Source organism: Arachis ipaensis, chromosome B7 (assembly GCF_059453495.1).
Source record: "Arachis ipaensis isolate K30076 ecotype BB chromosome B7, ASM5945349v1, whole genome shotgun sequence".
NCBI classification, from domain to species: Eukaryota; Viridiplantae; Streptophyta; class Magnoliopsida; order Fabales; family Fabaceae; genus Arachis; species Arachis ipaensis.
This window is the reverse complement of record NC_142442.1, coordinates 15,329,151-15,341,696: the sequence shown is the minus strand read 5'-3', so window position 1 is coordinate 15,341,696 and position 12,546 is coordinate 15,329,151. Positions and strand designations below refer to the sequence as shown.

Here is a 12,546-nt window from a genome sequence, read left to right as displayed (position 1 = left end):
ATCAAATATCTTAGTTCTAAGCCAAGTTGAAGCATGCTAATCAATCCACTACTAATAAATACATGGGTCAAAATTTTGACATTATTATTAGTGTAAAGTATTTTGGTTCAAAAACTGGATAAGTAGATTAATTTTAAGTTTACGACTTAACGATCTAATATGATAATTTAATTTCATTCCAAGATTGGTGCATTCTTTTGTTTTATTTTAGAATATTCTTGGCATATATATATTATCTAATGATGTACTCTTCATTATATTTTATATTTTTTGTTCGAAATATTTCTTACCCTTTTTTTTTAATATGTGGAAAATATATTATTAAAAAAAAAAAACCTAACCTATAAAATTTAATTTTATCATCCCATCAATTAAATAATTTTAAAATATACTATATGTCACCATTCCTTCCGGTGTGAATAAGATTAGTGGAAGCTTAAGAGGCAATTTTATAAGAAGGCAGCAAGTTAGTTAGTTTGTTAAGCTTGCCGGGAAAGTTAGTTACAGATATTTTATAATTAGTTATTGATCAGAATAATGTAGTGTATAAGCTGTTACTGCAATAATTCTGATCTCTCCCTCTCTCTTTCTCTCTTCTCCAATTCTTGAATATTTCTGAGGCACAAGAATCATCATGTCGGAGTCATCACTGAAGACGTTAGGGATAACAGTAGCGATCCTGGTGTGTGTTGTGATCTGGTACTTGTCGGTATATTACTTTCTGAAAAAATGGAAAACAGTTCAAGTGCGTCCTGTGAATGAACACGGAGGCGGAGATCAAGAGATGGCTGCTCTGAATCAACACGGCCATGGCCACGAAGAGGCGGCTCTACCGGAGAATCATCCTCCTCACCAGGAACCTCACTTTGGCGCCATCGCCCAAGGAGAAGCTCAAGAACATCCTCCTCATCACCATGAACACCTTCCACTCCTTCTCGATGGTAATCATTAATTGATGATATGTTTCAATTAAGTTCCTAAATCGTAATGATATTCTTGATTTCAATAGGATCATCAAATCATGTATTTGATGCAGCGAATGCTGATTCTCCAAGAACTGATAAAGTTGAGCCGATTCAAGATCGAACTCTGCCACCGCTGGATGAACTGAAAGAAACTACGGTTACCACTGGGGATGAAGATGCCCGTGCCCTTGGAACCTTTGGTTACGATGCACCAGAGTAAGTTCTTCGTATCAATTCAGTTTCATTTGATATGAATTTAGTCTCATGCTTTGTGCAATAACTAGAAAAGAGTAGTACCAATTTCAACGACTTCATTCTTGGGTGGTGCAAGTTGGAGAAATAATAATGAAATATTATTCCTTTTATGTTACTATTATTGCAGATATGCAATGAGTGGGAAATTGAATGCTAAGAGTGCTCTACATAGCTTGGGTGTTGTCCTTCAGAAGCTTTTGGCAGAGCATGCATTAACAAGTGGGCAGCAGAGCCTAGTTTCTAGGGTATCCAAATCGTATCTTCTACTATTGAGAATGCATGCAGCTGATCACAGTAATTGATCATGTGTTTTAGGCTTTTCCAAAACACAGCAATTTTTTACATGAAAAACTAGGAGCTGTTGCAATATGTGTGAGATATGAAGAAGCTGTTTTCAGACCAAACATGAACATTCACAAGCTCTGCAACCTTTTTTGAATGCAAGACCCTGCTGCTTATGCACCAAACTAGACTTATCTATATCTCTTTCTACCTACTGTATCTACTCTGTATTGTGCACATTTGCTTGCAAAAACAAACAAACATGCTTCCCATTGACCATTGTTTACATACATTTCATACATTTTGTTCATAATCCATGAGTGTTTTTGAGCTATACATGCTTCTTTTATTCTTTAATTTGTTTACCTCTTTGCTGCTTGTTTGGTCTGCGAACCTTTTTAGATGTCTCTTTATGAGAATTAAAAAAAGGGGACAATTTACCATATATGCCCATGATGAACAAGTAAAAAAGGCTACACAAAAAATGAAATCTTGTAGTGTATCACATTAGTAACCAAGCAGTAGGTACAAAATCCTAGAATAGCGGTTAGATAGATTGGACATTGATGCTGTTCCAATCCAATCCATGCCTATCTGCTAAAGAAGGTGTGAGAGCGAGACACCCTCCCAATTTAATTTTTATTTTTCTAATTTAAAAGAGAGATTCAGTTTTACATATTGAAATGAATATGACCATGTTTGATTTTTTTATCTTCGATTTTTTTGCTAAAAAAAAAAAAACTAATAGGATTAACTTTACAAAATTATGTGAGAAACAAATGTAAAAGAGATTGAAATTTAATAAGAAAAGTATAGGTACCAACATATTATCTGTCAACTTATTATCAACAATAATTAATGAGGAGTGTTAGGGACCAGCAACTTTTGTGATTTGTAGCCATCAAATAGCCATCAATGATAATTTTAATGGTGTGAGATTAGTGTGAGATTTCATCCAATGACTCACTTTTCTTTGCTGGTTACATATTGGTCAGAATTTATAAAGTTGCTGGCCCCCTAGACTTTCCATAATTAATTATTATATTTTAAACACATGTATAAGGAGACACATCCAGAAAATACATCTATAAAGACACTTCCATTAGACACTGTCATAAAAAAAAAAACATTTTTATGAGATACATCCATAAAAACACTTCTATTAAATACAGTTATAAACAAAAATTGACAGAAGTTGACAAAAATATTGTTGGTAACGTAGCGGGATTGAATTTAATAATATCGATAGTTATTCACATTTCACATATTACTCAAATATTAAGATAGATATTTTATAAAGATATGAATAATAAAGCTTGATGGTTCTAGATAAACTTGAGAAGGGGGGTTGAATCAAGTTAGTTTAAAATTTAGAGTTTCAAACTCTGTTGCAGTGGAAGCTTAAGTTGCAGGAGATTATTTGAAATTATCTCATACGCAAAACATTAAAAGAGCAGAGAAAAAGAGAAAGGGGCCAGCGTGTATCCTGGTTCGGATTCTCAGTACCATGAATCCTACGTCCAGTCTCCACCACAAACCATGGTGAAATTTTCACTATAATCCTCAGATTACACTCACCAATACTATTGAATTACTCCCTAATCCAACTAGTATCTACCCCAAGCTTTCTTCACCAAAGCTTAGCAACCCCAAAGTGCTAACCCAACTTGGAAGGGGAACCTACACAGATTCAATTCTCACCAAGTGCTAACCCAACTTGGCAAGGGGAACTAATCCTAGTTCATACACCCAAATTACATCAGAAAAACAGTGGCTATTTTGCATCACTCTTGCCTTTTCTCTCTTGGCTTTTGAACCTCACATAATTGCCTTTTCGAAACAGAAAATAATGCAAGATAGCCATAACACAAAGATCAGAATTAAGCTTGAGTAGAAGAAAAAGATTCCAGCTCAATGCATGAGATGGTGCTCTGTATGTGTGTTCTCTTTTTCTTGACTTCAAATGTTGGAGTGAAGCTTGTTATATATCTTCAACTTGGCTTCATGGTAGCTTCATCCTTTTGCTTGTCCTTGCTGCCCGTTGGAGCTGGCACAGCTAGCAAGCTGTCCTTTTTCAATATGCTCTACTACCCCTGCTGCTGGAGGAGCTCGTCCACCACCTCTGTAGTCCTTGATTTTGTTTTCTTCCTTGGCATGCTCTCCTTATTCATCCTGCTCCATGATCTCTGCCATACGAGGAGCTTCACCCACTACCTCTGCTGCTTGGCAAGTTTGTGTTTTGCTCAACCACCAACCAAATGTTTCTCTGCTATTGTCCTTGGGTTAGTGGGGTGTCCTTGTGTCTTGGAGTGATGGGAGTGTACCAGCTGTCCTTCTTGCTTTATTATACCAACACTTGTCCTTTTCTTTTTCCAGCTGTCTTCCTATAGCTTTTAATAAAACATATAACATTTTGAACGTTGCTATGAGGATGAGCTTTGGCTCTTTTACATGGCTGAAGCACTTGCTGGACTTGGACTGAAGCAATGTGGACTTGGACATTTGGGCCTGCATCACTAACACTCACATTAAACAATATTGGGCTTTTAACCCAAAACAATGTTTGTCATCATTTATAAAACCCAAAATCAAACTTATACTTAACAATCTCCCCCTTGATGACAAACATGATAAAATAGGGAAATTAAAGACTAATTTAAAAGAGTTAAGAACACTTCCCTTTGATGACATTTTGGATTGTGAGTTGCTCCCCCTGAATGCTAGCATTACTCCCCTTGATCATAGCTTACCTGGACAAAGCTTAAAAGCAGCCAAGACTAATATTTCCAAGCAATATATCACAGTAATGAAAGCAGAGCAACCACACAGGAGTAATTAACACTAAGCACAACACAGGACAAATTATAGCACCGCAAATCATTGTTCTTAACTATTACTATTAACCCCTAAGCCAAAGCTAACATTCCTTTTCTTTTCTCCCCCTTTTGTCATCAAGGGAGGAAAGGAAAAAAAAACCTACACAAAATTTGTTAGTGGCTGGTGCATATAGTTTAAGTAGCAGAGTAGTTAAGGTTTTTACAGTCATCCAAAATAAACAAACAAGTTCAAAAGTAAACTAAGTCATAATCACAGATGAGATAAAATGAGCTAGGCATCAAAGTCGGATTCATCAGAGGTTCCATCGTCCTCCCCCTCATTGTCAGATGTCGTGAGGCCAACCTCCACATCCTCCACAAAGTCCCTCAGAATGCGAATCCTTCCCTTGGTCTTCTTGAGAGCATTTTCCTCCAAAACTTGGTTCCTTTTGTGCTCAGCACCATGATGGAGAAGAAGATCAGTCAGATTGATGAATTTTTCAAGCACATTCTTCAGAATGCGGGTCATGACCTTGATCGTAGTGGAGGTGGAAGGGGGAATCAGAGGATCCTCATCAACAGAGGGAACATCAGTGCTGTCATCAGTTTGGCGACGCTTGGGAGCTGTTTTCTTTACTGCACCACCCCCTTTGATATATGAGTTACAATCTTTTACAATTTCAGCCCCAAAATCAACATTGTAATATTGAAAAATTTTTGTAAGAAGCATGCCATATGGTAACGCATTTTTGGTACTGACACAAGCATACATATGCCTTACAAGTAAGTAAGCAAAAGAGATGCGAATTTTTGAAAGCAGTGCATACAAAACCAGTGTATCACAAAATGAGACGCGTTGAAAAGAGCCGCTCTGAGGCAAGATGACATGGTTTACAATCCTGTGTAGCTGGGCATGGACTGGACCAAGAGACTTATGAGTAGGAGTGTTACCTTCTAAGAGAGGGATATTGATGCAGACAGTGCTTAGGGCATCAAAGTATGAAACATTGAGCGTTTCGTCCCACTTACCAGAGGTGTAGACATCAGGGCCTCAGTCCTGGTAATAGGGCTTTGCCTAGGTGATATTTGTCAAGAATAATCACTTTGCCTTTAACAAAAGAGGCGATTCTCCTTTATTTGTAGGACATGTTGCTATAGAACTATTTTACCAAATCAGGGTAAATTTTCTCTTTGATGGACAGTATGGATGTCTAGCCTTGATATGCAACCAATGGAGTAAAGTTCAGGCCTTTCCTACGGAGATTGTCAAGATTGACAAGCTTCGAGGGACAGAGAGTACGCTTGTAAACATCTTTGTAGAAAAACAGATAGTTCATGAGAGATTGAAAACGACGACGATCAAAGGACTCATCAGGAAAATCAGTATAAAATGACTTGTAAGCAATAGGATTTGAGAGTCTAGGTTCAGCAACAGGACGAAGTTCAAAGGCAATGACTGTACCGCGAGTATAGCGATTCTGAGTGGGGCGAGTCTCTTCGTCTTCGTGAAGAGGCCTCTTTCCTCTGGAAGAGTTGGGTTTGGAAGAACTAGGCTGAGAGGTGTTTGGTAGAGGAGGAGGAGGTGTAGGGCGGGGAGCAACGCCAGGGCGGCGAGCAGTGGTCTTAGTGCGGGCCATGTCAGGAGAAGGGTTTAGTGGTGAAGGAGGTGAAGAATGAGTAGGGGATAGTGAGGGAGAAAAGTGTGTGTGATCAGAACGGTGGGTGATAAACCACTATTTTATGGTTTATATTGTGTTTAATTGTGTGGTTTTATCATGATCCTTACCCACTTATTCATTAATTTAGCATGCATTTATATTCCCTTCCTGAATTTATTACATGATTGAAATTTGCTTCCTAGAGACTTTTAATTATGTATTTTTAATTCTCTTTTACTCCACTCGATGCCGTAATCTGTGTGTTAAGTGTTTCAGGCTTTATAGGGCATGAATGAGTTGGAGATTGGAAAGGAAGCTAGCAAAAATGGAAGGAACACAAGAAATTAAGGAGATAACCAGCGAGAAGTGACGCGGTCGCATGGCTCACGCGACTGCGCGAAAGAGGAGAAATCGCAGTGACGCGGTCGCATGGCTCACGCGACCGCGCGGATTGGAAAAGCTCGAGCGACGCGGGAGCGTGGATGACGCGAACGCGTGGCAGGGAAAAACACGAATGACGCGTCTGCATGGATGACGCGATCGCGTGACATGCGCGATCTGCATAATCTGCAGAATTCGCTGGGGGCGATTTTGGACCCTATTCTGACCCAATTTTCGGCCCAGAACAGCAGACTAGAGTCAGAGAACATGCAGAAACCAGGGACAACATTCATTCTACACAGTCTTTAGTTTTAGATCTAGTTTTACTCCTCCTCTAGGTTTTCTCCCCAGACATTCATAGTTTTTAGGATTTTAATGTTCGATTGGTCTTTGCATTGGAACACTGAGAAGAGTTATTACCTCATCAAGACTTCGTCATTCTAGTTCGTTTTCTTTACTTGGCTTTACTCTTCCATGTTCTTTGCCTTGTTCAATTTTACCATTGGAATACTCTTAGGATTATCTAATACAAAAATTATTTTAATTTCTATTTATCATGTCTTCTTTTAATTCCCTTTCATATGTTATGGATTTATTATTCACAATGAGCGAGTAGTTCCCTAACTTGATGGGGAGTTGATTGAAAGGAATTATTGAGTTGGAAGGATTGAAAGAGAAATTATAATTGGGTTAACTGTTGGATTGCTCTCTAGTCACTAATACCAATCCCTTTTAATTAAGTGGATTGCAACTTGTGAACAGACGTAGCATTCCAACTTGTTTGACTTTCCCTTACCTAGTAAAGGATAACTAAACAGGCCAACCTTTAATTATCAATTACTCTTGAGAGCATTCCAACAATATTAGAGATTCCAACTAATCAACTGCCAGTCAAGGCTTTTATTTACATTATTCAATTTCATCAATTTTAATTTCCTGTTTACTCAACTCACTTCTTTGAAAACCTCTGGTTAATAAAATAGCAGACTTTTCTGCAACTCGTTGGGAGACGACCTGGGATTCATACTCCCAGTATGTTAAATTTCAATTTTCTGTGACACATTTTTAAATTGATAGGCAGATTCTGGTGCGTTAAGAACTATACTTGCAACGTATAAATTTTAATAATTTTTAATTCGCCAATTTCTGCCCGCATCAATTTTTGGCGCCGTTGCCAGGGAGTTGCAATAGAGTGCTAAAATTATTAATTAGAATTTATTTATTTGCATTTTATTTTATTTTTGTTACTATGAGTTGCATGTTTCTTTCGTCAAATGACGCGTTCACTTCCTGACCCACACTCTGAGGGCAGATCTGAAACGTCAGTTGAAGAAGAAACCAGCCCCTGTTCTACTGATTCGGTTGATTCACGTGCAGACGACATGGCAGCTAGAAGAGTTACCATCCAGGAGGAAGGAGCCCCTGATTTTACGATCCAACCTTTTCAAGCGCATCACCCAGCGGTGGCTACAGATTTTGAAATAAAGACTGCACTGCTCAATTTGATGCCCAAGTTTCATGGCTTACCTGCCCAAGAGCCTATCAAGCACCTGAGAGATTTTCAGGCAGCCTGTTCTACTGTCAGGCGTGATGGTGCTGATGAAACTTCAATTTTGCTGAAAGCTTTTCCGTTTTCTCTTGAGGGAAAAGCAAGAGAGTGGTACTACACTCAACCCCTAGCAAATGTATCCAACTAGGATACACTTAGAAAAGAATTTTTGGAGAAATTATTATCATTTGAAGTTACTGATAAACTGAGGAAAGATATTTCCACGATTGTTCAAGATGACAATGAGACACTCTTTGAATACTGGGAGCGCTTCAATAATCTTCTGGAAGCATGTCCCCACCACATGATTGACAAGATAGTGTTACTTAGCTATATCACACAGGGCATGAAGCCCCAAGATAAGACCACATTGGAAAGTGCTAGCAATGGGTCTATGAAGAGGTACAAGACGACTGATGAGGCATGGCAATTGATCAGCGACTTAGCTGAATCTACTAGGAATCACAGGCATAAACAAGGCCGTTCAAAAGCCGTTGCAGAAGTATCCTCTAGCAGAGAGACTGCTGCTTTAACTCAGAGTATCTGTGAAATGACCAACTTGCTGAAGCAGATGCAATTGAATCAACAACAAGTTCAGCAAGCTCAACCTCCTCCAAGCCAACAGTTAGTCCCACAGAGAGTTTGCGAAATCTGTGCTGATTATAGCCATTACATTGATGAATGCCCGCAACTCCAACAGGAAGACAACATGGTGGCATCCACTCATAACTTTTATGACCGTCCCAACCAAGGGTACAATCAAGGTGGAAATAATAACCATGGATGGCAGGAAAATTCTAACCAGAATTGGAGGGACAACAATAACAGAGGAGGCAGAGATAATCAGAGAAATCAGAGGTGGAATAATAACAATAACAGGCAGCAGAGTCAACCTTACAGAGCACCTCACCTGAGGCAATCCCAAGGACCACAGAATACCCAATAGTAGGCCTCTCAATTTACTCATTCTTCTTCATCTCCTAATGAAGAGTTAATAAAATTTCTTGAGCAAAGACAACAGACCATGGAAAATAACATTAATGCCAGTCTGAATGGTCTGACCGCTACTTTGCAAGCTCTTATTTCACAGATTGGATCAATGCAAAATTCCAGTAACCAACCTTCAAGCTCCACTGGAATTCCATCTCAACCATTACCCAATCCAAAGGGAGGCATTAATGCCATCACCCTGAGGTCCGAAACCACACTGCAAGAGAGGAATCAGGAGGAGCCAAGCTTACCAGAACACGCCTCAGCTGAAGAGGTAGTGGAAATAGAAGATGTTGAAGAAGAAGAGGACATACAGGACATAGCTGAAAAAGAAGAAGACCAACTACAGGAGGAAGCACCAAGAGGCGCAGACACTGCAGAAAACACCACTCCTATTCCATTTCCACAACTTGCAAGGAAGCCCAGGAAGCAGCTGGAACCCAATCCTAAAATGGTAGAAATATTCAAAAAGGTTGAGGTAACTGTTCCTCTTTTTGATGTTATTCAACAGGTACCTAAATATGCAAAGTTTCTAAAAGATTTATGTATCCATAAGGACAAAATTAATGAATTAGAAACTATTCCTTTAGGTAGTTCCATATCTGCTTTAATGGGAGGATTACCTGAAAAATGTAGTGACCCAGGTCCTTGTATAGTTAGTTGTACTATTGGTGGTGTAGTAATTTATGATTGCATGTGTGATTTAGGAGCATGTGTTAGTATAATGCCTTTGTCTATATATGATATTTTGAGGCTCCCTCCCTTAAAAAGGTCGGCAGCTCGTTTTGTGTTAGTAGATAAAAGCATTATTACAGTGGCTGGAGTTGCTGAAGATGTTTTAGTGAATATAAAAGGGCTTACATTTCCCACTGATTTTTATATCTTGGAGATGCCCCATAATGACTCAGATAAGCCATCATCAATCCTACTTGGAAGACCATTCTCGAAGACATCAAAATTCAAATTGGATGCTTTTTCAGGAACATACTCTTTTGAAATAGATGGCCGCATATTAATCTTCAATCTGAATGGAGTCCTTGACAACTCTCTAGAAGATCATTCTATCTTCCAGTGTGATGTCATAGATGAAAGTGTAGTTGAAGTTCACAAGGAAGAGTTAGAAGAGAGGCACACTAGACAAGGTCCAAGTGTGGGGACCCTCTTAACTGACAATGAGGGCACTTTGCCATTTTCACAAGCTCCAGATAATCCAGAACCTGCCCATGATCAGAAGTTAGAATTGAAACCCCTTCCTCCACATCTCAAATATGCTTATCTTGAAGATGAGCAGAAGTTTCCAGTTATCATTGCAAGGGAACTCACTTCTCAACAAGAAGAGCAGTTACTTGATGTACTGAGAAGGCACAAGAAGGCAATTGGGTGGAGTTTGGCAGACGTAGTAGGCATCAACCCTCAAGTATGTGAGCATAAAATATTTTTAGAAGAGGGAGCAAGACCTGTCCGCCAACCCCAAAGAAGATTGAATCCCACTATCTTGGAAGTTGTCAAGAAAGAAGTGACCAGATTATTGGAAGCAGGTATCATCTATCCCATTTCAGACAGTGAATGGGTTAGCCCAGTACAAGTGGTGCCCAAGAAGTCTGGAGTCACTACAGTGAAGAATGAGCATGGAGAGCTCATAGCAACTAGAGTTCAGAATGCTTGGAGAGTCTGCATTGATTACAGGTGTCTCAACCAAGCTACCCGTAAGGATCACTACCCACTTCCATTCATTGATCAAATGCTGGATCGCCTGTCAGGTAAATCACATTATTGCTTTTTAGATGGTTACACAGGTTATTTCCAGATTCATATAGCTCCTGAGGATCAGGAAAAGACCACTTTTACATGTCCTTTTGGGACTTATGCTTACAAGAGAATGCCCTTTGGCTTGTGCAATGCACTAGCTACTTTCCAAAGGTGCATGATGAGTCTCTTCTCTGATCTTATTGAGGACTGTATGGAGGTTTTTATGGACGATTTTAGCGTTTATGGTGATTCTTTTAGCCTTTGCTTAGATGGATTATCTAGAGTATTAGATAGATGTGTTAATACAAACCTTGTATTAAATTTTGAAAAATGTCACTTTATGGTAAAACAGGGGATTGTATTAGGACATGTGGTATCTAATAATGGCATTTCTGTAGACCCAGCAAAGGTGAATGTTATTTCTAGTTTACCTTACCCCTCCTCTGTGAGGGAAGTCCGTTCGTTCCTTGGCCATGCAGGTTTTTACAGGAGATTTATTAAGGACTTTAGTAAGGTAGCACTTCCCTTATCCAGATTACTGCAGAAAGATATTGAGCTCGAGCTCAGTGAGGATTGTAAAGAAGCGTTTGATAAGCTGAAGGCCGCTCTGACTCAAGCTCCAATTGTGAGAGGACCAGACTGGAGCCAGCCATTTGAAATCATGTGCGATGCTTCCAACCATGCAGTAGGAGCAGCGCTGGCTCAGCGTGAAGGGAAGGATCCTTTTGTTATTGCTTATGCGTCTAAGACTTTAGACACTACACAGTCCAATTATACTACTACTGAGAAAGAACTTCTTGCTATTGTTTTTGCTCTAGATAAATTCTGAGCTTATTTACTTGGTACTAGAGTAGTAGTGTATTCAGACCATACAGCTTTAAAGTATCTATTATCTAAAAAGGAGTCCAAACCAAGACTTATACGTTGGATACTGCTATTACAAGAATTTGATTTAGAAATTAAGGATAGGAGTGGTAACCAGAATTTAGTGGCAGACCACTTGAGTCGCTTTGAGCACATTAAGGATGATTCTACTCCTATAGATGATAATTTTTCTTTTGATAACCTGCAAGCAGTATCTGAGGTAGTCCCTTGGTACGCACCTGTAGCTAATTATCTAGTTAGCCGCACATTTCCTCCAAACTTTTCTAAGCATCAAAGAGACAAGCTGAAAAGCGAGTCTAAATATTATATATGGGATCACCCATATTTATGGAGATGTGGCGCTGATCAGGTAATTGGACGTTGTGTTTCTCAATCAGAATTCCAGTGCATTTTAGAGGCCTATCAATCATCTGAGAGTGGAGGACATTTTGGCCCTCAAAGAACAGCTAGGAAGATCTTAGACTGTGGATTCTGGTGGCCTACTCTTTTTAGAGACGCTGCTGAGTTTTGTAAATCTTGTCTCCCATACCAAAAATTTGGTAATATATCCAGGAGGGATGAGATGCCTCAACAAATTATGCTTTTCTATGAAATTTTTGATGTTTGGGGCATTGACTTCATGGGTCCATTTCCAAATTCTAATGGATATTTTTATATATTATTAGCTGTGGATTATGTTTCCAAATGGGTGGAAGCAATTTCTACCCGCGCTGATGATGCTAACACTGTTGTTTCCTTTGTGAGAAACCATATTATTTATCGCTTTGGATCACCACGAGCAATCGTGAGCGATCAAGGCATCCATTTTTGTAACAGGAGACTAACAGGATTAATGAGGAAGCATAGGATAATTCATAAGGTTGCAACAACATACCACCCTCAGACCAATGGGCAAGCCGAGGTGTCAAACAGAGAGATAAAGCGTATCTTGCAAAAGATAGTAAAACCTCATAGAAAAGACTGGAGCACCAGGCTACAAGATGCTCTTTGGGCATATAGAACAGCATATAAAACAC

The 12,546-nt window shown here is 39.2% G+C and overlaps 1 protein-coding gene across 1 annotated transcript; it reads left to right on the top strand.

Annotated features, from left to right (window-relative positions):
- Positions 1-620: 620 nt before the first annotated feature.
- LOC107608474 (uncharacterized) lies at positions 621-1,764 on the top strand. Its single transcript, XM_016310253.3, has 3 exons — positions 621-941; positions 1,037-1,181; positions 1,348-1,764. The coding sequence occupies exons 1-3, from the start codon at positions 635-637 to the stop codon at positions 1,520-1,522; spliced, it is 627 nt and encodes a 208-aa protein (XP_016165739.2). The 5' UTR covers positions 621-634; the 3' UTR covers positions 1,523-1,764.
- Positions 1,765-12,546: the final 10,782 nt, after the last annotated feature.